The 24500-nt window shown below is 54.4% G+C and overlaps 1 protein-coding gene across 4 annotated transcripts; it reads left to right on the forward strand.

The window, feature by feature from the left end:
* Positions 1-24421, forward strand: LOC138107692 (kinesin light chain 1-like). Of its 4 annotated transcripts, none has more exons than XM_069009232.1 (16): positions 1-108; positions 10745-11011; positions 11198-11428; positions 11748-11826; positions 11912-12137; positions 12442-12529; positions 12841-12942; positions 13242-13415; positions 13572-13671; positions 14164-14216; positions 15608-15675; positions 15757-15865; positions 16634-16783; positions 23300-23424; positions 23534-23591; positions 23952-24421. In XM_069009232.1, exons 2-16 carry the CDS (start codon positions 10763-10765, stop codon positions 24039-24041), a joined length of 1902 nt encoding a protein of 633 aa, XP_068865333.1. In that variant the 5' UTR covers positions 1-108; positions 10745-10762; the 3' UTR covers positions 24042-24421. The 4 variants fall into 4 exon arrangements, with proteins under 4 accessions (XP_068865333.1, XP_068865334.1, XP_068865335.1 ...); XM_069009233.1 differs by having other exon boundaries at positions 16634-16756; XM_069009234.1 differs by lacking the exons at positions 23300-23424; positions 23534-23591; positions 23952-24421 and adding an exon at positions 19007-23293.
* Positions 24422-24500: the final 79 nt, after the last annotated feature.

Consider the following 24500-nt stretch of genomic DNA (forward strand, 5'->3'; position numbering starts at 1 on the left):
GGGGCTGCGCCGCTGAGAGGGCGGGTGGTGCCTGCCGCGGGTCTCGCCCCGCCCCCGCCGGGACCGGGACAGCGACCGGGACGGCTGTCGAGGTCTCGCGCCGAGCAGGTTGGACGGGCGGGGTTACGGGAGCTCGGTCGCTTCTCTTGGCAACCCTGGCGGGGGGAGGACACGCAGAGCCCGGCGGCGCAGGCCGAAGCGGGGGCGGCCTTCCCGGGGCGACGCTCCCCCGCCGGCCGCGGGGAGATCCCTGGAGCGGGGCTGGGGCTGGCGGGGCTCGGGGACCGTGGCAGGACGCCCTGGCCGCCGGGGGCAGCGGAACGAGCGGGGGCGAGGGCAGCGTTGGGGCCGTGCCCGCCGTGCCCGGATTCGGCGGGCCGCGGTAACGCTGCGGGTCGGCGGGGTCGGCGCTAAGGGTGCCGCCGGCTCTGCGGACTTTGGAGCCGGCGAGGCGCGCCCTGCGAGATCAGCCCCTTCCAGTCCCGGAGGAGCCGCTGGCTCGGGAGCCCTGCTGGTGCCCGCTCTGCTCGGGAAGCTCCGGGTACGCAGGCTCGGTGCTCCTGGCCTCGCCGCGGGCAGGGCCGACTGCCACGCAGGGACGGCCGGCGGAGGCCGGGAGTCCTCGAGGGAGGAGCGGAGTGTGTATATGGCAACCGTGGGTCAGCCCGAAGTCCCGGCCGTGGCTGTTTCCAGGGTGCCGTGGGCACAGACTGCGGGATTCACTGCTCTGTAATTAGTCTGTGTCTTCGTTGCCAGGAATGGCTTTCACTGTAACACAAATAATGTATGTTTGCAGTCCTGCTGTGTAACTTATGTGACATGTAACCGTGCCATAGCTGTATGTACCCCACAGCCAGCCAGGTTTGCCCTCCAGAACTAGGGAACGGAGGACAGCAAGGTGCTTTAGGAAACAAATATATGTTGTGGGATGAAGCAAGCGAGAACCTGTGTGTCGACATGGCTGGGCTGTTCCTCCTGGGGCACCTGAAGCTCTTCCCCTTCTGGGGGAACCTGTGGGGAGGGACAGGAGCACCAGTGCAGTACTGGTTCAGGTTCAGGCAGATAGGTAGCTGGGGACATTGTAGGGAGCACCATGCCAGTTGTGTATGACCGGGGAAAGGATGGCTGTAGCAACAATCCAGGCTGGATCCTGTGTCATTGTCTTCTCTCTGAGCAGAGCAGCCAGAGACTGAACAAATGCTTCCCAGCGGTGCCCGGCCCAGCCCCACACTGCACAGTGCGGACACACAGGGCTCCAGCCTTCCCAGATCTCCTGTATCTGGCCATTGCTGTGGGCACAGCGATAGCAACCACGCTGCTGGAGGGCTCTCTGCAGCTACATCAGCTTGGCTTTAGGGGCTGGGATGGGGTCAGCAGTGGGGACACAGGCGAGGGTAGTACCAAACAGGATGTAAAACCTTCCACCACAGGATGGAGGGTGGGATGGAACAGGGCTTTGGCGGGCTGAGCAGGAGCCCGATGGTGGCCAGTGCTCCTTGGGCAGCATTTGGCGGCACCGCGGGGGCTCGGCCCGGGCGCTCGCGTGGATCCCTGAGGAGGGAACTGTGAGCTTGGCGTGCGTGGCGCTTTCTGCGCTCCCGGGAGAGCGTCTGACCGTCCTGTTCCCGGAGCCCGTCCGCATCCCTCCCCTCCCCCTGCCGCAGTGTGGTTGGCTGCCGAGCGCCGGGTGCCTGCGCCGCCGCTCGCTCCCAGGGCAGCGCGGCAGACGGAGCCGCGCAGCGCCGCGGCCGCCGCTCCTCCGCCGCCTCCGCGAGCACCGGCGCTGGACAAGCCGCTGCAGGCAGCCAGGTACCGCTGCTCTGCGGCGTGGGGCGGGGGACATTCCCATCCGGTGACTGAGGCGGGCAGGGTGCCCAGCCATCCTGGAACAAAGGACCGCTTTGATGCGCAGTTTCGGGCAGAGCTGATGAAAACTTTTCTTTCCTTGTGAAGCTTTCGCTTAGCCAGGTGGGCACAGAATTTGTCTGTAGTGGTTCTGAGGGGTGAAGGGGTTTCGCTGGCTTGTTTGTTTCAAGGATACGCAGCGGGCGTGCCTCCTGCTGCCAGACAAAGCCGGAGAAACGATGACGGAGGCAGGTCATACAGCAGTGGCTCTCAAAGAGCCTTGTTTCGCCCCAAACCCTCTTTCCCTTAATTAACGGCTTCCTAAGTTGTTCCGAAGTGGAGGTGCACCCTACCAAAGGTGGTGGGCTGGGGGAATCGCTGGTGAGCTTCTGTGAAGGAGACGATGCGCCTGGGAGGAGGTGTCTGAAGAAGAGCTGGGGGATGGTGTTGCGGTAGAATGCTCTGGCCAGGCAGCCGGGAGAAATCTGCACAATGGTTGGGAGGCAGCAGCACATTACCAGAAGCAGCAGGCTTCCCTGCGTCTTGCCTAGCTGGTATCTGACACTCTGCTGCAGTTCCATGCTCGGGTCTCCTCTAGTGCCCTTGGTCTCCTCTCTGCCGTGCCACCTTGGAGATGTGGAAAACACCCACCCCTGCCTGTGCTTGTGGGGAAAGAGGGTGGTGTTCAGCACACATCAGGTCAAAGATCTGGCCAGCTCAGACACAGGGTAAATAAACATGGCTGTGCTTTGCTGTAATTGGCAGAAGGAGCAGGAAGCATGTGTTCTCTCATCTGCTGTTTTGGAGGAATGTCCAGGTTGAAACAACAACATTAGCCCCAAATACCAAAATGGCTCTTGGGGCACAAAGGACACGTGGCAAGATTCTGACCTTGGCAGAGTTGCTGGATAAATGCTTCATTTCCTGGGAAAGAGCCATGGAGCTCCTCAAAGAGCTCTAGCCAGACAGGGGAGCCAGAGATAAAACAGATCCTTTGCTTGTTACGCAGGTAGGTTTGTCCCTGTGACTTTGTCTGCCTTGCTGTGGTTTACAAAACCTGTTTGCTTCTGGAAATAGCAGCGCAGTCTTGCAGCCTGCAGTCAGCTGCTCTTTGGGGGTGCCCCAGGTACACCACAGAGGGAGTGTGGGCACACCAGAGCCCATCAGGGTACACAGAATGGCTCCAGAGCTCCTGCTGGTCCCATCTGCATCCTGCTTATCTCCCATACTGCTCAGGCACATCCAGTGCATAGCCCTCACATTAGACAGATGCCTGCAAAGGCACTGGCTCCTGGGAATTACTCTGCCTGCTTTAATACTGCTTCATGCTGTCAGGGCAAGGTAATGGCTCTCGCTCTGTTTTTTATAGTGCAAGACTCCCAATCAGATTCTGAAGCTGGGAAGAGATGCTTGCCCTGGCTCCATTCCAACTGCTTAGCTCTTGTCTCCACTAGCCTGGAAACATGTTTTAATGGTGTTTTGCTGTAGTCCCAGGCGCAGCAGATGCAGAATGGATTTGGTGAGCTGCTGCAGACATGAACAAGTTTAAAAACAAGGTCTTATCAGCTGATCTCGAGGTGCCAGCATAAGCTTGCTGGTGGGAGTGGTGATGACTGCTGTTCTCATTCCAATGGCCTGCTGGAAGGTGCATGTTTTCCCAGCCAGCTGGGGTTGTAAACAATATGAGGTACAATCAGAGCAAAATGGTTTTCTGCTAATGGCAAAAATCGGTGCTATTTGTTTGGTTGGTTTTGCTGCTTTTGGCTGTTTTGTTGGGGTTTTTTTAACCCTTGTTGCTTCCAATGTCTGTATTCTTTGGTAGTAATGAGTGGACTGAGACCTTTCTGGTCTTGAAAGGAATGAATGATCTGATGCAAAGCCAACCAGAGTACCTGCTCTGTCTTCCTCAGAGTACATATCCATATTGGAATTGGATCATGCTTTGATAATACAGGAGTTGCTTGCTCTGGTCAATCAGAACAAACACCAGTACCTTTTGTCTTGTCTGTTTCCAGCTGTGGGCTGGAAGGTGGGAGGGGTATGGGAAGCTGCCGTGTTCTTTCTGTAGTGGTTTGAACATGAGTCACTGTGGCCAAGTCCTTGTAAAGCCACCTTATCACCACCTTGCCCTGGGTTTCAGGAAGGGTGTGTGATGTCATGTGTTTTATTAGCGATTGTAGGTGGTAGGGAGCTAAAGCTTCTGGGACAGAGAGGAGTGTTAGGAGGCTCCCTTCACACTCTTTCCCTTCAGCTCCGGTCTCCTTGTGGGAGAGCGCTTCCGCTTGAGCTGCAAATCTAGTTCCTTAGTCCTCGTCCCCTGGGCCTCTTGCAGCCTTCTGGTTAGCAGAGGCATTCCCAACACAAGCCTTCCAGTATCTAGAAAAAAACCCCAGAGCTTCACAGTCAGCTAGAGCTGGCATGTGTCAGCTGCTGAAAGAAGCAATCCTGGCCTTGATCCCTGGACAGCCCTCCCTATCCCCTGGACAGGGATCAAGGCACATCAACAGCGCAGTCAGCTTGTACTGTGTTATACACGACTCTGAGGATTGGGGAAACTGGTTGGGCAAAGTCTTTCTGGGCTTGGAGACTAGCTGCAAAGCCGTGTGAGGAGGTGGCTGGATGCCAAGGAGAGTCCTGGTTTTAGGGCACAGGAGAAGATGAGTGAGACAACTTCTTGCCTTCACTGCATGCTGTGTTGCTGCAGGTGGATTGCTTTGGGACAGAGGGACTGTCCCTGAGGGACCCTGCTGGAAGGAAGCAGGCACAGCATTCCCTTTCTCTGGGCCTGGGCCATTTTCTGGTGCTGTGGTGCCTCGCTCCTTTTGTCCTGAAGAGGTGTTCGCTAAAGGCAAACACATTGACTTTATCTAGGAATTCAGATGAAGACTTTTTTTTCTTATAATTCTTTTTTTCTCCCACAAGAGGATGGCTAAGTCATGGTCCAAGGGTCTGAAGAGTTTGTGGGATCTCCATTTTTGGAGATGGTCCTTTAGCTAGACACAGATACCTGATCAGATACCTGCTTTGAGTGAGGGAATGGACCAAAGACCTCTAAGCATTCGTTCCAAGTAATGCTCTTCAAGTAGTACTCAAGCCAGACTCTTATTGAGGGGAAAGTTACAACACAACAGTGCCTCTGTAGTACTTGAGGTCATCTGTGTGTTGCTGTCTGCAGTGCAAGAAAGGTCTGGGCTGGAGGCTGACATTGGGAAAGAACTTTGGGCAGAAGATGGGACTCTAGGTGTCCCCTTTTTTGGCAATAGGGTGTAGAAACTTATTGAGGCAACTGGTGGCAGAGAATGTAATGGACGTTAGACTTTGAGTGATGTCTTTTGACTTTACAATTGCAGCTCAGGGATATGCTGGGTATGAGGTCCCAGGATGGTGACTCCTGCCTGATGTCCTCTTTGTGTGCTCTTAGTGGCTCTAAGGGAGCACCCAGGCATTTCTGGCAATGGTAACAAACACCACAGAGCACCATTCCAGCTCTGTGCCTCACATGAACCTCAGCATTTCTTGGTTTGCCCATATTAGAGCAGCTCTGGAAATACCAACTTGGATGTGGAGCTCAGCAGCACCAGTTTGTCCCTTTTCTGTGGTTCTGCTCCAGGTGGCCTGGGGTGGTAACCCTGAGCGCAGTGGCTCTTCTAGCAGTGGTGTGTCAGTGTGCAGGTGTTCCTGGCAGTGTTGATGTGTCCTGGCTGTGCAGTGGAAGCCTCAGAGGCTCTGCACAGCTGACTGCAATCTCCTACAACCTGTTTGCTTTCTGACACTGTAATATGAAAATAAGAAAATTTGTGCTCATGACACAGCCTCTTTGATATCTGCAACTTTGTCACTCTGTTTGCTTTTTACTGCTTTTATTTTATTTTTCAGCATCCAGAGTATTAGGTGTTGATTTTGTTGCAGTGTCCCTTAGGAGTGGGGACTCACTGTCTTACTTGCAGTCTCACTTCTAGTTTCACTGGACGTCAACTAGTCATTCCTGAGACCCTTTGTTGCTCAACAGTAATGAGCTGGCAGAGGTCCAAAGAAAAGCAAACAAACAAAACAAAAAACCCTTTCTGCTTTTATCAAGTAATTTTGCTTCCCAAATGTATAACCTTGCTGTTTCTCCAGGTAGCAAAAGCATGTCTCACAGGAGGAGAATGGGATAATTATGGTGAAGCAAGACAAAGCCCTGTGTTTCCATTTCTAGATGCTGCCATTGCTATCGATCTCCCAAATGTGGTCACTTGTTCTTGCTGTGGGTCAGACTTACTCTTTTCCACAGGAAGCTTTTTTCTAGAACCCAACTGTCTTTCTTCAACTACCTTACATCACTTATATCCTTAGATCACCTTCTCCTGCAGAAGAATTTGCTGCTGAAAATGTGTTTCAGTTCTTTACAGAAAGTGCTGGCAGACCATCTGCAGTTTGAAGGACGCTGCAGTTATTGTCTTGTGCAAGTTGGGACGGTACCTTGTGTCTCACATGGGTCCAGGGACATGCAGAGAGGCAGTGAACTGAATTTGTTGAGTTGTTTGTAGACCTGAAATCTCTGTCCTGCTGTAGTTGACTCCTGATTTCCCCAGTGCTTTTCCTCCCCCACCCCCATAGTCTTCTAGCATTAGGCATCATAACCTAAGCTTTAAGATTCATTTGGACTCATTTAATCTGGCATCCTTGTAGATGTTGTGGGTTGAAGATAGAAGCAGTGAAGCTTCCAGCTCTTTCCTCTTAAAGGTCTCGCATATGGGAGCAGTTTGAGAGGCAGAAAAATGAGCTGCTGAAATTGCTGATGCTTAGTGATTTCGCGGTTATGCACTTGAATGCAGGAGGAAGGTTTTTGCCTGGCAGGATGTAGTTGCTGATGGATTCCCAGCTGATTGCTGCAGCTGCCACAAAGCTCAGTGCACGCACGTTCCTTCCCTGTCCTCCAAAGAGGAGCAGAAGAGGGGAGATGAGATGGGTGTTGTCGGAAGGCTGGGCTATTCTAGCAGCTCACCGTAAATAGGGAGGACGTGCCAACTAGAGCGGAAACGTGCGAGTGGAGACCTGGGCTGGGATACCTGCAGGTCCATGAGCACTGCAGCAGGATAAGCTGGGTACAGGGCTCTCCATCTCTCAAGGAGCTAGGTGGAAAAGCATTCTTTCTTCCTGTTCCAGTGTGAGCCCCACCCTGCAAAAGGCAAACCATGATGCGTCCCTTCATCTCTGCAGAAAACCTCTGAGTGTTTTCTGCCTGGATAAAGGACACTCAGTGCACCTTACTGAATGTAAAGGAGTAGGAAGAGTGCATATACAGCAGCCTCAGCCTGCCCGACCTTGGTGTTGGCTGCCATAGCAAGCGTTTCCTCTCTGGAGAGCTGAGCACTGAGTGTAGACCTGTCAGGGGAGAGCTAAAATAAGGCTGTTTGGGGGAAAATTCTTGCTTTGGAAGGATAAGACAGCTCCTACCAAGGTTTGTTGCTTTTCTTTGCTGTACAAGAGGTACCAGCATTCAAATGACTTCTCTGCAGCCTCCTGTTTGTTTTCTTGTTGAGCAGTTTTGTGTTGTTCTTAGGTTTTGCACCCTCTGTCCAGCCTGGACAATCCTCTGTCCACTGTTGAACGTGGAAACGTGTTGGTACCTAGCAGAGCTATGCTTCCAGGATGTCACCCTAGGGGAGAAAGGCCAATTATGTTGGTATATGTAAGGTTACAGATGTTTGCACAGCCAGTGAGAGAAGAAGAGCCTCTATTGGTATGCCTTGAAGGATCTGAGGATGTAGTTGCAGGTAGGATGAGTCTTATATGCTGTGGATCAGGATGTTTTGATTTATTTTTCCTTCTCAGTCTGAAATCTTTGCAGTTTCAAAAAGCAAGCTGATTATGAGGACTGTGAAATGCGTGAATGTTTTCTGCTGGAAGGGCTGCAGGAGTGTTGCTGTAGTAGAGGTGCTGGTGGTTTAACACAGCAGTTTCACAGTTGAGGAGTAGTTCTGTGTACAGTGGAATTAATGAGGCTGATTTTCTATGGATCTGGGTCTTGTCTGTCTGACTCTGTTACTTAGCAAGGTGTGAGCTCTGGTGGCTTTTTATCCTGTGATATGTTCCTCTTCCCAGTATGTTTGTATTGCACGTTTTAAAGATGGCAGCAAGATCTCTGCAGGGCTATAAGTGATGCTGCCATGAAAACTGTCAGCACTTCACAACTGGCCCAGTACCCACAGGGACTTGTGCAGCTCAGCTGTGTGAGTTTTAGAGCAGAGTTCTAGTTTTTTGTATGTTGGGTATGAGGCCGTTCCTAGGTGTGTTTTTGTGTCACAAGCATTGCCTATGGGCCAGAGAACTCCCACTTGCCTGTTTCCCTGTTTGCAAGTGAGTCTGGGGCTGTGTTTCCTTACAAGTTGAAACCAGTGGGGGCCATTTAACCCTTTAGCAGTTATTACCTTGGGTTCTGTGGAAGAGGTAAGTGCCTGCTGAGCCTTCCTGGGAAGCTGTCTGGACATCTTTCAGAGCATGAGAGTGCTTGGCCAGATGAGGCAGCACTAACACCCTTTGGGCTGCCAACCTCTTTTCTCTAGGGCTGGGAGTTGTTGCACATTGCTTCCCGAGTTGTGCTCACCTGCAGAAGTCTGCCTTAGGCAAGGCTTCCCTTATTGCTTTAGCACTTGATCCCACTCCAGGTGTGGAAAAGGTGGGAAAAAGAATAACCAGGGGAACTGTTGACCAGAACGCTTAGCTGCCAGTTTCTGGAGAATGAGTTTGGAAGATAGGATATGAGTGGCAACCAACTCTCGAGACCAGTTTTCCCTTTTGAAACAGTAGTCTATGTCCTCTGTCTTGCCCTTAATGAGGTTTTTCATGCTATTCTTATCATGTGGTCTTCTCTGAAGCAAACTGGCATAAGTCATGGTCCAGATGAGACTATTTTGGTATAAAATGCCCAATGTGCAGGGTTAACTGCATGTGGAGCATGACACATACCCAAAAGTGAAGGATACAGTGAAGTGTGACTCAGAATTGGTGCTGATGCTCGATCATGAAGTGAATGTGAAGTCAGCATTGTGACTTTGGGGGAGGATGACTCAGTTCTTGTTCAAAAGTGTGAACAGAAACCCAGTCTTCAAAAGACATGAGGTGTTTCTGCCCTGCTGAGGGTTCAGTAAGGTCTCTGCTGTGTGTCGAGGGTTTGCTCCCCTTCCTGAGGGATGGATGTACATCATTGGAACAGAAACCAAAGGAGAGTTGAGAGGAGAGTTCAGGCCTGTAAAATGACTGGAGGAAGAGTGAGGCTAAAGAGGAGGAGATGAGTGGCTTTAATAATGAGATGTGTGTACTTAAAGCAGCTGTCCCAGTGCTGTTTGTCATCTTCACTCTAAGTGCTGCAGTGAGGAGGAAGCTGGGCCTCTCAATTGCTTAGGGCCCATTGCCCAGTAGCTCCCTGGCAGCTGGACTGTGGGATCGCCCTGGGCAGAGTGCACAGGTGAGGAGAAGAGGAGCCCTGCCAGAAAGGGGAGCTCTGCTCTCTCTGTTCCTGTAGCTGGGGCAGTATTTCTGTTCTCTCAGTAAACCAGGCACGAGGCAGCTGCTGAACTAAGAGCTCAAACCATGCAGAGATGAGTCCCGCAGAAGGTCAAAGGCGGATGTGCTGGCAGCAATTCCCTCACCTCCTCCTGTGTAGATTCTGGGCAGCTTGCCAGCTTCCTGGCAGCAGGGCCCTGGGCACTCAGGTTGCAGAGGCCTCTGCCAGCTCCAGGAAGCAAGAAAGTGCTGCTGGGCAGGTGCTGCTTGTGCAGGGCATAGCAGGGGGCTGGTTTTGGAGTGACCTGATAGCAAGGGGGGAGGTGGCTTTACTGTTGAGTAGTGTGAGGAGGCTGCTGGGGTGGCCCAGCTGGAGGGAGAGGCTGGGACTCTGCTAGATGAGTGAGTCATGGAGCCGCCAGGGTCTTGCTATAAGGGGTCTTGCCTTCCTCTTGTGTCTCTCAGCCTCTGGCCTGTTGTGTTTCTCTAGCTCCTGGACTTTGTATGCAGGGGTCTTGCAGCCACACTGACATTGTGGGTTGTAGCACGTGGTGTCCCTGTGCAAAGGCAGTAGCTGGGTACTTTCTCATTGTATGTCTGGGGGGAACCGGACATGGAAGGAGTACGGAGTCCTTAGGCCATCCAGAGTCCTTGGGCTGGCAGCAGGATGAATGAAGATGGAGAAGCTGTTGGTATTTCAAGTTGCACCTCCACAAGGATTATCTTAGTGTGACTGTAGCAGTTGGTGTATGTGAGCTTCCCCAGTCAGGCACTGGTGTGGTGTGTCCTGCTGGTGGCATGTCCCTTAGAGCCACAATGGCAGTTCTGTGCTGAGGCTGCAATCCTCAGGATGTACTCTTCTGGTCAGGCAGTATTTTGGCACGGTAATGCCACTGATGCCTCCCTGTCTGAGACACTCTTCCGGGAGATTTTCCTTTGAGGAAGCAGAAAGCTTTCAGCTGGCATCCCTCCACTTTGTGTTCCCTTTCTTCTGCAGGTGTTGAGCTCTGACAGCCTCTCTGCATCAGTGGTTTGTGGGCAGAAGGTGTATAAATTGAAACCCCAGCTGCCAACCACAAATCTCTGCTCTTAACTGGAAGCTAAATTAGTCTTCCCCCTGCTGGGAGTGTGGGGGTGTTGGAGGTCAGCACTGGTTGTAGCCTTTTTGTCTCCTGTCCACGTGGGCCACCTGCGCTGGTTGCCAGCACTCCCGGCCACAAAAGCAGAGGCACATGCCCTGACAGCTGCCTGCTGCCAAAGGGAAAGGGGAAGATGAAGGAGAAGGACTTAGAGTAGGCAATCAGTTAAATGCTGTCTCTGACTGCTTGAAGGAGGTTGTGATACTTGTGTCTGGTTGTGACTCTCTGAAACAGCCCTGGGGCACTCAGGTTCTGTCTTGGTCTCTGTGCAGGCCTGCAGGAGTAGGACTATGTCCACCATGGTGTACCCAAGGGAGGAGAAACTGGACAAGCTGAGCCAAGAGGAGATAATTTCCAACACCAAGCTGGTAATGCAAGGGCTGGAAGCACTCAAGAATGAACACAACTCCATCCTGCACAGCTTGCTGGAGACCATCAAGTGCCTGAAGAAGGATGAAGAAGCCAATCTCGTGCATGAGAAATCCAACCTGCTCCGCAAGTCAGTGGAGATGATAGAACTGGGGCTTGGAGAAGCTCAGGTGAGAGTGGTGGGTGATCCCCTAGGTGTTATCTGGGATTGGCAGAGGAAGGGTGGGCATGTGGCCATTTCCCATAAGCTGCAGGAATGGGAAGGGGCTAAGTGTAGGTGGCTAGCATGGGACCCTCAGCATGCATGTGAGGGAGAGACAAGAGTGTGGTTGTTACTGACTGAGACTCTTAACAAGGTGATGATGGCCTTGTCCAACCATCTGAATGCCGTGGAGTCAGAGAAGCAGAAGCTGCGTGCTCAGGTGCGGAGACTGTGCCAGGAGAACCAGTGGCTGCGTGATGAGCTTGCCAACACCCAGCAGAAGCTGCAGCGTAGTGAACAGACCGTGGCTCAGCTAGAGGAGGAGAAGAAACACCTTGAGTTCATGAACCAGCTGAAGAAGTATGATGAGGATGTCTCGCCTTCGGTATGCCCCAGTCCTTTTGAGCAGCTGCTTTTGTGGGTCCGGGAGGTTGGACTGGGAGAACTGCCTGGGTGTGATAACATTGCCCTGGATTTTGCCCCTTCCCAGCTACCATGCACAGCAATGCCTGTTACTAAAGGGGGCCTGCATGGGGCAGAGTCTCTGGATTTTGTTTTGTGTGGGGAGATGGTGGCAGAGACAGCAGGAGAAATTGAGTGTGTTGGTGGGCTGCAGAAGAGCTGAGAGTTTGGCAACTGACTCAGCCCAGGCTGCTGCTGTCTCTGCTGAGAACCAACAGTATTTGTGATTCTCATCCTCTCAGGAGGAGAAGGAGGGGGACTCCACCAAGGACTCTCTGGATGACCTATTCCCGAATGAGGAGGAGGAGCATGGTCCTGGATGTAAGTGTTTGCTCATGCATGGGTGCTGCTGTCTCTGTTCAAGCCTGCTGGGCCAACTGTGCCATGTTTATTTCTGTGCCCACAGTGCCCCACCAGCACAGCAGTGCGGTGGCAGCTGCCCAGCAGGGAGGTTATGAGATTCCCGCACGCTTGCGCACCCTCCACAACCTTGTCATCCAGTACGCCTCGCAGGGACGCTATGAGGTGGCTGTGCCGCTCTGCAAGCAGGCACTCGAGGACCTAGAGAAGACATCAGGCCATGATCATCCTGATGTGGCTACCATGCTCAACATTCTAGCACTAGTGTACAGGTGAGCATGGTGGGGAGGGCAGGACTGGGCCAGGACAGGTTTCTGCACCTCTGGCTTCCCTTTACAGCACATCCTGGGGCTCCCCCAGCTGCCAGTGGTTTGCCTTTCAGAAAAGTTTTGGCCTAGATGGGGTATTTGGTTTGCCAAACTCCCAGATATAACTAGGGACTGAGTAAAGCAGGGAGGAATGGAGAAATGAAAGGTCTGTGAGGGCTGGATCTGTGTGGAAGGAGGACTATCCATAGTTCTGTCTGCTGTGGGCTCTGGTCCAAATCCCAAATAACTGGTTGACTTTGCACTGCAGGGATCAGAATAAATACAAAGAAGCAGCACACCTCTTGAATGATGCTCTTTCCATCCGTGAGAAGACTCTAGGCAAAGACCACCCAGCGGTGAGTGTCTCCCTCCTCTTCCAGTCACTTCTTCACTTTTGGGTGCTGCTGGGGCACTGTTCCAGCAGTTTTACTGCTCCAGTGTTTCCTGCTGGCTGGTTCAGTATGGCCTGTAAGGAGTTGGCTTCTCTTGGATCCTGTGATATAGGCAGGGCAGGATCTGTCTTCTGTCTCTGGACCTCCTCCTCTTGAGAAGCAGCAGTACTGCAGGCATGGAGGAAATGGGACAGTCACTGTTACTGCTGCTTGCACCCCTTGTTTGGTCCTGCTGGAATTTGCTTTGTTTCATGCAGAAACTTCTGTCTCTGTAGGTGGCAGCAACTTTGAACAATTTGGCTGTTCTCTATGGCAAGAGAGGGAAGTACAAAGAAGCAGAGCCACTGTGTAAGCGAGCCCTGGAGATCCGTGAGAAGGTACAAGTCTTCCACGCTTTCTCGTCTCAGCTCTCCCTGTGGGCTTTCTCCCATTACCTCAGCACACATGGGAAATCCAGGGCCTATCTAGTCTCTTCAGCTGCTGATTCTGCCACTGTCTCTCCAGTGTTTGCAGCCCTAGAGAGGCCTGCTAGGAGGGGGAAGCTGGAATTTCTCCTCTTTGCCTCTCCAGTCCTTGGCTTTTATCTGACACAGTAGACACTGTAGTCCCCCCAGCACATGCCTAACTCCAGGAGTCTGCTGCAGTCTTTGTGCCTTCTCTTCTTTTGTTCACCCAGGTTCTAGGCAAAGACCATCCTGATGTGGCCAAGCAGCTGAACAATCTAGCCCTGTTGTGCCAGAACCAGGGCAAGTATGATGAGGTGGAGTACTATTACTGCCGGGCCCTGGAGATCTACGAGAGCTGCCTGGGTCCCGATGACCCCAATGTGGCCAAGACCAAGAACAACCTGGTGAGGCCCTGGGGAGAGGCTGTGTGGTGTTGGGGAGGGGTGCTGTGGGAGAGGTGAGCATTTCCTTATGGCTTAGACACAGAGCCATAGCAGCAAGACGTAGGCAGAGTTAATCTGTTTCCCAGTGGGACTGGAGCTGTTTTGTTTTGGTTGCAGGCTTCCTGTTACCTGAAGCAAGGCAAATACAAAGATGCAGAGGTGCTGTATAAGGAGATCCTTACCCGTGCTCATGTGAAGGAGTTTGGCTCTGTGGATGGTTTGTACAGCAGAAGCCCTTGGGGCTGGGGAGGGGTTTCCTGGCTCTCAGCCTAGATTTTTCTGGTTCTGCTGTTGCCCAGACAGAGGGATGGGATGCCTTGCAGTGCCCCTGCTTTGGGCAGCCCTTGAGATGCTGCCATTCCAGTGTCTTATGCTGTTCCCTCTCCTCTCAGAAGTCTCAACCCAGTCTTTATAGGGTTGGGAATAGTAAATGGCACAATCATTCCCAGGCATAGGCTGAAGTTTCTCCTGTGCACCTGGCACATGTACTTCCACTGGGAGGACTTGTTCTTTCCTTCCCCTGTCCTGCCCTTGCAGTGTTGGTTGCCTTTCTTGGGACTCGGGGCGAAGGACCAGGGGGAGGATCTGGAAGTGTTGTCACCTCCCTCTGATGAGGTGCTAGCTCTGGGGACAGGGTACTGAGCTGTACAGGAGGCAAACAACAGCGTGGGGTGGTGAATGGACCTGTTTTGCATTCTTCCCGACACAGATGAGCACAAGCCAATCTGGATGCATGCAGAGGAGAGAGAGGAGATGAGCAAGGTGAGTCTGATCCCAGGGGGTTTGATCTTCTCTTATCACAGCCTATCTCTTCTCTCCTCCTTCCTGGAGAAGCTGCAGTCTGAAGAGCTCCCAAGTCCAGGAGGTGTCTGGAAAGCAGGGATACAGCACTGCTGCTCCCTGGGGTAGCAGGGAGGGAAGGCCCTTCATAGAGCAGGGTGTTTTTCCTTGGGCAGGGCTGTTCAGTCTCTCGGTCATGGCTGCATGCTCTCTCTGGTTTAGTGATTGATCCCTCTTGGGCATGCAGATGATGGAAGATGGCAGATGGCAGAGGGTTGTGCTGCAAGGCCTTGGCACTCTGTTCCGAAGAGCTGCCAGTACCCAGAACATAAGTGGCTTCTGAAGCAGCTCTAAGGCTGTCTAGGGAAAAATGGAGGTCAAGAAGAAACTGCTGCTGTCACCTCTCTTAGGAAATGGAGCCATGTCTGAAAAAGATGTCTGCACGGGGCAGGCCCTAGCTGGCATCTGAAAGAGGATAGAAATGGACTGTGCTTGCCTTGGGCTAGGCTGAAAGGCAAAGCTACTGCTGGTCCTGTAGCGCAGGCCCTGCTCTGTGGGCAGTCAATAAATGCAGCAGAGTTGTGTCTTTGCTTTTTCCAAGTCTGAGGCCCCATCTGTTTTTTGGCAACTGGTTGAAGCAGCAGAATGAAGGGTTCTGATCTAGTCCTCTACCTGCAGTGGGACTCTCCTTTTCTTTTTGCCCTCAGAGCAGGCCCCAACCCCACAGAGTTCAGGCAGCAGTCTGGCTAGCAGCTACTGCCCTGCAGTGTGGGTTGTCCAGATTGTCCTCCTTGAGCATCAAGCTCTGCCTGCTGTGCTGCTGCTCCGGCCAGCAGCCTGTTTGCAGCTGACTGGGACAGGGCCAGCCAGCTAGCTTTGGGGTGCAAAGGGGACTTTGGGGTGGGGAGGGGACAGCTAACTGGGCTAAGCTGCTGTGGGGCAAGCCTGACCTTGTAGGCCAAAGGCTGGGATGCAGCTGGCTGATTCCTTTGCTAGTCCTGGCTGAGGGATTTAATGCCCGTGGTGACTGGCATGCCTGTGGAGTTTTGTCTCCCTTTTGCATGTTGGTTGGGTTGTCATGCCCTCCATTATGCCATGAGAGTGGGCTGTGTTGTCCCTGCTGCCTTTGGTACTGTGGAAGGGGGTAAGGAGGTGGGATTATGCTTCTTCCTGGAACTAGGATGTCACTTTTGCTTGTGGCCCAAATGTGTTGCCTACCAGGAACCTGCTGGGCTTCATCACTGCATTTGCATATTGTGTTTCCAAAGGTTGGGCTGGTGCAGGGGTGCAGCCTGGGGTCTGACCCTGGCATCCAGTGGTCAGAAGGGCAGTAGGTATGGGACTAAGAGCTCTCATCTCTCCTCACCCTGCAGAGCAAGCACAGAGACAGCGCTCCCTATGCTGAGTATGGTGGCTGGTACAAGGCCTGTAAGGTTAGCAGGTAAGAGCTGGTTTGTGGGCGGCTGTGGACTCCGGAGGGGTGACCCCAGGGCTCCTGCTCACCTTCCCTCTGTTACCTCAGCCCAACTGTGAACACCACTCTGAGGAACCTGGGTGCGCTGTACCGGCGCCAGGGCAAGCTGGAGGCAGCTGAGACCTTGGAGGAGTGCGCAGTTCGCTCCCGGCGACAGGTAACCCCAGAGGGACCTTCCCTGGTGTGGGGGGCACTGCAGGGCTTGGGGTGGCAGGTTATGGCACTGCCTTTGGTTGGGGTGTGGTGAGGGACTCTCCTGGGCCTCTCTGATGTTCTTGGTTTACATTCCCCTGACACCAGAGGGCCTTGGTGGCTGGGGTTGCATTTGTGCAGAGGTGCACACGTGGGTAGGTGTGTGGGGTGGTGCATGTGTGCATGGATGGAGCAGATGTCCATGTGTGGATGTGTGGGGAAGGCATGGCTCACTGAGTGCAGAAATACTGCAGCTGGGTTAAGGCAGGTTACTGGGCTTTGTCAGCTGCTGGGGAGACCTACACTTACTAGGAACTTTTTTCTCCAGAGGCAGACCTAGAATTCCTTAGAGTATCTCTCGCCTTAAACTCCTCTCAATCCTCAAATAGTAAAGCAGGATCTGTAAGCACCTAGCACAAAGACTGAAGGACAGCCAAATCCTCCACACTTCAAAATGTGGTGGAAAAAAGCTGTCAGTTTTGGGGTAGCAAGCCCTTGTTCCACAGGGTTGGTTATGCCCTTGTGGGGACTCATTGAGCTGGGAGTTCAGACGGAGACTACTAAGTGCAGGATGGCATTTGGCTCCATCCTGGTTGTGCTGGGCAGTTTTGGCTATGGTGGGGCAGTGGCCAAGAGAGGGAACAGGAACCAAGCGCAGTGATGGTCCAATGGATCACTAGAGGGAAGGAACACAGACAAAACACAGTTCTTCCTCATCCTTTCCTACTTGCAGGGCATTGACCCGATCAACCAGACAAAGGTGGTGGAGATCCTGAAGGAGGGGGATGGCACAGAGAGACGTCGGAGCCTGGGAGGCAGCGTCAAGTACGAGAATGCCACAGACGGTAGCGAGGAAGTGAGTATGGGCGTGGAATGGAGCGGGGTAAGTACAAGACACCATCAAGAATGGCCTCAGCCGGCTGCCAGAGGAAAGGGACAGCCTGGCTGAGGGCTGTCCCCGCGTGGCCTGTCGTGGCATCCTTGTCTGCCTCCATTCATTCCCTGCACATTCCTTCCCCCTTCTTGGCATGAGCCAGCCAGCCCACAAAGGTGCGTGTCTGGGTCTGGCTTCTGGTGTACAGAACAGATATTCCCAGCTGAGGGTTCCTGCTTCCGGGGAGCTGCCAGGCCCTGGCAGTGCACAGCATGAGCTGGTCCTGGTCTGCCCTTAATCTTAGGCTTGTAACCATATTAACATCTCTCCCTGCTGCTCCCCTCTGGAGGCCCTGGCTGAGAGCATCAGCCCCATCTCAGACTCACCCAGCCTGTGAGAGCCGTTTGGCTGTCTGTCCTGCACTGTGCCACTGACAATGCTGAGCCTGGGGAGGGTTGTGTGTGTGTGATATGCCTGGTGTGTCTGTGACTGACTGACTGACTGCAGGGCACAGGAATATTCTGTAGTCAGCATCTTTGCTGTCCCCCTCTCCTGGTCTCATGCCCTTGGCAGGCTCTGGCCAAGCAGAGGTGATAAAAGGCAGGTCTTTGCAGGATGGCAAGCTGGGCTAACCAGTGAAGGCAGTAGACTGGTGTTAGATGAGGCACAGGCAGGGCAACCTGAACCTGTCTAGGCTTGCTCTGAGGCTGAGGGTGACTTTGGTCACTAGCTCTGAGTTTGGAGAAAGGTGGTGATCCAGGTCTGGAACAGGTGCCTTTTGTCTCCTGCAAGCAGGAGGATGGAGAAGAGGCAACAAGTGAGCATGGTGCTGGTGGGTGCTTGGCTCAAGGGCTGCTAGAGCTGTTAATGCTACATTCCTTCTGCAAACTCTGACTGAGAGCATAGAGTAGCTGGGGTTGTTGCAGCCTGGCACAGGCAAGACACTGAGCACACAGAGTCCTTTGCTGCCCCCTCACATTTGCTGTCACTAACCCTTCCCCACCTGGCTCTGCTCTATCCCCACCTGCATGAGCTCCCTCCCTTCCTCTTTTTCCTTCCCTGTTGCCATGACAGCCCTTCAGCACCCAAAGCCTGAAGCCTGCTGGCTCTCTTGATTGTGGATTGTACACAGGAGGTGGCTGAAGGGGATCTGGAGAACAGACCTCCAAGTGGATCGAACAGCTTTGCCAGATGCAAGGCTGTCCTTTGCCCCAGGTCTTGGCATCAGGACCAAAGAGGGTCTTAGCTCTGGCAAGGCACCAACTCTGGGCCCCTGCACTCACCATTAGTAAGGGGGCTAGACAAGCACAGAGGGAGGGCTGCAGGTTTGGATTAGAATCACCTGGTCGCTGTGCTGGCTGGTGTCTCTCTGCAGCTCCTCCTGACTGTGCTTGGTGTTGGGTGATCTCTTTGCACTGATGATGGTCTGGGAGACCTTCCTGACACTTTCTGAGCTGATCATCCTAAGGCAAGTAGGCGGTGCCACCCTCTCCCACAGCCAGTCCCAGACAAGGGGAATAGTCCCTGCTCATATGACCCTTCCCCAGGGGTCTTAGCAGAGCTTCCCTGCCCCAGGCAGCTGTAAATAGAGGATTTGAGGGCTAGCCCAGCACCCTGGGGGACACAGCTGCTGCCACATGACTCCTTTTCCAGCCTGCTGCACACATAGCCAGTCTTCTCTCTGAGCCAGCAGCCCTGCACTGTACTGAAGCTCCCTGCAAAAGAAGGCCAAGGCAGCTCCCGCTGCTCCTGTCTGTCACGGCCTGTTGTTTTCTGTGTTGGTCCAGAGATCTCTGATGTGCTGCCTTAAAGCAGCCTCTGCTGCAGGCAGGGCTGTGGGAGCCCCCAGGGTGCCCTGTGCCCATAGGCAGCTCTGGAGCACCCCAGGGCCTGGAGCAGCTGCTTGCTGCCCAGGTAATTGGGATGTGAGAAGAGGGGCATGGCACCAGCTCCGTGGTGCAGAGGCCTTGGCAGGTACCCAAGGCCCAGGAGCAGGGAGCCCTTGGAGCAGGAGACCCAGGCTGTTCCTCCCTGAGCTAAGCTGTTCCTGCCAGCCCACTAAGCCCACTAGCAAAGAAGTGAGGCCGCAGTTTCAGCCTCACAGGACTCTCTCCCTGCCCAGATGTGGCCTGTGGTCTCTGCATGCAGCCTGGGCCTTGTCCCACCTGCTCCCTAGGTGACCTGCACCCTCACAGCCTTGTAAATTGTGTCTTTCTCCTCTCTGTGCACTAGGCTTAAATGCCTCCCGAGACTCCCTCTTTCCCCTCCACCGCAGTCACCTGGATGTTTGTGTTGTATCTTCCGACTTTTCCTCCACACCATCCCTCCTTCCTCGGCGAGAACTCCACGCCAGTCCCCCAACCCTCCTGGCGCGCGAGGGCACCGTGACGCCTGCAGAGGAGTGCCTGGCCACATGGCCCAGCTCCAGTCCCGTGGCCAGCAAGAGCAGGAAGAATCTGCGAGGAGCTGCCAGCTCCCCCAGGCCAGGGTGATGGGCCACCGTCCCCTTGCATGTCCCCACCCCTGGCCTGCCCTTGCACATCCCTGGGGCCCAGGCCTGCGGGGGATTGTCTTCACTCCAGGCTTGCCGGCTCCATTGTCACTAGACATCCTCAGCCCTCCTAGCTTGTTCCCTCCATCTCTACAAAGGCACGAAGATGGAGGGCTGTTATGGGACAGGGAGGCCTGGCCTAGGCAGGGCTGTCATGTGCCCAGTTGCTTTCTTCACTGTAGGCTTAGCTGATATTAGTGCCTTGTAGCAAACCTGTGCTGGTCCCCAGTGAGATGGACTCTCCCTGCAGCACAGGGCAGTCCCCATCTTGCTGCCCTCCTCCCTGCTGAGCTGTGTAACCCAGGAGCATTGTGTGGGTCTCTGCAGAGACACAGGAGTGTAGGGCAGTCCATAGAGCTACTGTACACCCATGACAAGGTGAGGGGGCAACAGCCAAGGACTGTGTACAGGAACAGGGACTGGCCATCACAAGCATGTTTGGCAGCAACCTCCTGACTGGATGCTATAGCCAGGCTCCTCATCTGGCATTAAGGGGTGAATCAGCCCCCCCCATTGCTACAGGGCTCTTAGGTGTGGCTGGTGGGAGAAGTAGGGGCAATGTTGTTTGCTGTTCCTTGAAAGCAGAGGAGGGGTAGGAAGAAAGGAGAACTTTTTTGCAAGGGCCAGACCCCAGACTATTAGAAGTGGCTGAGATGGGGAAGGGACTGGATTGGAGCAGAGTGGTTGGAAGAAAAAGAAGGTGCAAAGACGGACATGAAGAAGCAAAGAGCTAGGGCTGGAGGTGCTCTGAGCATGTGGGAGCAGATGGGATGGCTGGAGGGAGGTTGCTGCAGGGGAAGAGGCTGGATTGCTCACAGGTCCCTGGGGCTGACTGCAGTCTGGCTGTCCCTAGCCAAGTGGGTGGGAGATCTGGTAACCCTGTTACTGACAGGATCACAGTGCTGAGCCTGAGGCGGTGTGGAGGTGGCTCAGCGCCTCTGATGGCTTCAGGCCTTCACAGGGTCTGGTGCTGTTAGTCGTTACTGGGATACGGAATGTGTCCAAGGGCCAGACTCCACTGTCTTGGGTCTCACACCCTTGGGTGTACACCCTCACCCCACCTCCTGTAGGAAGTGAACCTCCCAGTCCCCCTGTCTGGGAAGAAAGCTGGGGAGGCTGCAGGCAGCAGGATAGAGCTCAGGGGCCAGCACAGGACTCCTCCTTATTTATTTAGCTAGATCCTTTCTTTCATGCTAGTCATCTGGCAGGTTGTGATAGTAAATGTGCTTGTGTCTGTCTGGGCCTGGCTTTCCTGTGGTGGTGCAGAGGCCTTGGGGTATATGCATGCTGCTCCCCTGGGAGCTTGTGCTTACTGAAAGGACCGTGGGGCATGGAGCCCAGGGCTGAATGCTCCAGGGCTGTACCTTCCCTGCATCTCTGTCCCAGTGCTGCTCCATGCTTCTGGAGAGTGGTGAGTTCCCAGTGCAGAGTGTGTTTGGACCTCAGGGCCCCCTGCCCCTGTGCTTCGCCATGTCCCGGACCTGGTGCTGTAACAACCGTACCTCTAATTAAAGGTAGACTGACCCAAATCGCTGCCCTGTGCTTCTTTCCATGCTCTGTAGGCCAGCGTCGGTCAGCCCCAGGGTGGTGGGTGCACATACTGCTGGAGCAGGTGTGGGGGTGCTTGGTGTCTGTCTGTGTGTGTACAGGGGCAGGTGCTGCCCCCAGGGCACCCCTCCCAGGTTGAGCATTGGAGATGAAGGACCCAGCTCCATTGTGCTTTTCCCTGTCCCCCAAACTGGAGTTGCTGCTAACCTCAGCTCTGTAACAATGTGTGGCACGGCTGCCCTGGGGCATCTGAGCTTGGACCTTCCCCAACAGGCATTTCTATTTATCCAAAGAAATACCCCATTGTGTCCCTCAGTGCTGAGCTCCACACACTGCCAAATCCTGCCCAAGTCCTCTGCCTCCATGCATTAGGCAGGGTGGGAGCATGCGGTGGAGAGGAACTCAGTGGTGGAGCTGCTTTTTTTTTTTTTTGAATGCTCTCATCCTGGTGGGTGCAATGGGGTGGGGGCTCTGCGGCAAACCAAACCCATAAATGTTCTGAGTTAAAAATAACCTGTCAGAAAGGGGAGTGGGGGGAGAAGAGAGGCTATTTTTAACCCAGCATGCAGCAGCATTTGGTTCTGGTGTTGGTCTGCAGTCAGTCTGCATCACTGCAGCTGGGAAAATGTGGCTCCATCCTCCAGCCCTGATACAAGAGCATACTTCCTGGCCTGATCCTGCTGCCCTTGTACCATGGTCCTGCTCCCCTGTCCCAGCTGTGTTCCCTCTTCCACCCCTGGCTTGTGTGCCCTGGGAAAAGCAATAGTGCCTGGCATAGCAGTACCCTGCAGGGAGAGTGGTGACTTGGCGAGGAAGCAGAAGCCACCTCCCCACCTTTGCTAATGCTACGCACTGATGTTCAGCTCATCCAAAACCTGCCCGGAATGCCTTGTGCAGGAATTGAATTGTTTACTTTGCTGCTTTGGGTGCTCTCTGCATTTCTGGTGAGTGGGTCCCTTTGCAGCAGCAACACATGGCTCTCAACTTGGAAAACTCTCATCCCAATGAGAAAGTGAAGAGGTTCAATGTACTTGTTTTATCCAAGAAGGGGCGAGATGAATACCAGGAGAAAGGTTTGCTGGTAGGAAAAGTCCTGGTCAGCTGTTAAAGAGCAGTCTAGGGCTGGATCAACTTTGGGTAATCAGAGCAGAGAACCACTGGAAAAGCCTTGCCCAGGGCCACAGTCTGTAGTGGTCAGCACAAGGGGGTGACTGGCCTAAGGCACAGACCATGCCCACCTGCAGAGGTGCTTGGACAATGCTTGGACAGTAATTGCTGGTGCTAGCCTGAGCCACAAGGCATTTTGGTCATTAGGAGTGCTTCAAAGGGGCTCCCTCCCATCTTCCTGAGGAGTAAAGGGCTTTTGCCATCACTGTACCTTGATTTCCTCTGCCCCAGTGTTCCAAGGGCCATTCCAAGCAGGAGCAGGGAAGACTGCTGTTATCAGGCCATCAGAGCAAAAGTAATTCCACATCAGCAGTGGTGTCACAACCTTATGTAACAAGCAGGCCAAGCCACGGGGAAGAGCTTGGTGCCATGCTGACACGGTGGCATGGTGTGGTGTCATGCTGGCATCCTGTGCCTTGCATGCATGTGGAGCTAAGTGCAGGAGCTGGGCTAGAGCCTGTCAAGGGCTGAGAGCGCCTCGCTGATACTGGGGGCTTTTGGAGGCATGTGGGAGGAAACAGGCTGGGGAACAAGATTTCAGGCTGGAGCTGCCTGAGTTGCTCCAAAGGCTCAAAGCTAATTGTCTTGGGGGTGTTAGAGGTGGGACAAGGCTGTGTGTGCATTGTGAAATGGTGGTGTGTGACGTGAGTGAGCCTGCAGGACCAGGGTCTGCATTGGTATGAATGCTGGACAGAGAGGAGGAATAGTGATGGTGTGGTGAAGAAGGGGAGGGGGAGGATGAGGATGGTCTGTGGCCAGCAGCAAATGAGGAGAAAGTCCCAGCCGCATGTCCTGACCTGACAAAAGTATCCCTAATCTTGGGACTCCCATCAGGGCTTGTTGTCTTGCTGGCCACTGGGACCTCCTTGGCAGTTGCCGCCTGAGCTGTTCTAGGTGATGGAGCTGTGTCATGTTTGAGCAGGACTGTGTGAGTGCCAGTGCCATTTGTGCTGGGGGCCTGGGGCAAGTCAGCAGCCTGTGTGGGTGTTGAGCTTGCACAGGGCAGGAGGGAGTATCAGTTTGGATGAGCCAGACAATAGTGGCAGAGGGCCCTGACTCCATGGTCATCACGTCCTGTAGAGAACCGGGTGAGGGGAAGCCATGTAGCGAGCAGTTAAGCCTGCTTTGGGCCAGGGCTAAATCCTCAGTGCAAGTGGGCAAGAGGATGTTTGGAGCCAGTTCCAGCCACTCATCAGCAGCATGCCAGAGCCCGATCAGCGCCACTCAGCCATCACCCTGGCTTGTGTCTCTGTGTCCAGGATGGCAGTGGCACTCTCCAGCGCAGCAGCTCCCTGGGAAAAATCCGGGATGTGATACGGAGGAGCAGTGAGATGTTGGTCAAGAAACTGCAGGGCAATGGTCCTCTGGAGCCCAGGAACACCAGGTAGGTGTGAGGGTCAGGCTGCGTCCAGGGCAGGTGGGGGCCCTGCCACCTTGTGTGTCTGGGTCTGACCTCAGCATGATCACATCTGCTCTCCTCTGCTTTCTTGTAGCATGAAACGAGCTGCATCCTTAAATTACCTGCACAAGTCTAGCGACACTTCATTTGAGGTAAGCACATTGTGAGTGGTGGGGCTGGTACAGGAATGCACATGAGGCTGGGGGCTGTGTGGCCAGCGGTGCAGGGGGTGAGGGGCATAATAGTAGGTCCCAGGTGCAGTGCTGAGAACCCCTGAGCTTGTAGCCCTTCGTCTGAGGTCAGAGCTCCAAATCTAAAGGTGTTGCTTCCAAGTACCCACCTCCCTCCCCGCAAAGCTCACACAGATTGGGAATAAAGGCAGCAACTACTGTGTGTGACAGCAGCCCCAGGGCCATCCTGGCTTGCAAGGCAAGGGGTGCAGGAGTTGGGGTAGCAGCTTTGGGGCATGGGGGTCGATTGCAGGTACCTCATGGGCGCTGTATTTTTTCCAGGGCACCCAAGGCCTCCGTGCGGAGAGCAGAGGCCTGAGCGCCAGCAGCATGGACCTGTCCTCCCACAGCTCCCTGCTCTCCTCCAACTGAGCTGGCGGCTCTGCTGCTGGGCACCCTGGCTTCGCGCTGCACGGGGCAGCGCCCGGCACCTCCCCACACCACCTATTCCGTTCTCCCCATCACGGTTCTCGTGCCACCGTCCGCCTGCCCAGCCCCGGGGGTCCCTAGCTAGTTCGGGCACCGCAGCCCGCCCGCATGCTCCTCTGCTGCTCACCGGGGCCCGCAGCTCTGGTGGCCGGCATGCTCGGTACCAGTCACACACGCTCTCCAGGTAGAATCGCCAGCCCGGGGAGGGGGGTCGTCCCCGGGCCGGGGCAGCGGCGGGAATGCCCCATGCCCCCGGGACGCCGGTCCCCCGCCGGATGATCGCTGTACTTTATTTTATTAAATAAAACCGACCCTAGAAGCGACCGCGGCTCGGCCTGAGGGGAATGGGGCGGGGGGGGGCGCGGGGGAGGGCGCCGCCTGCCGGGGGGACCGCGGCGCCAC

This window comes from Aphelocoma coerulescens, chromosome 3, assembly GCF_041296385.1.
Source record: "Aphelocoma coerulescens isolate FSJ_1873_10779 chromosome 3, UR_Acoe_1.0, whole genome shotgun sequence".
In the NCBI taxonomy this organism is placed as follows: domain Eukaryota; kingdom Metazoa; phylum Chordata; class Aves; order Passeriformes; family Corvidae; genus Aphelocoma; species Aphelocoma coerulescens.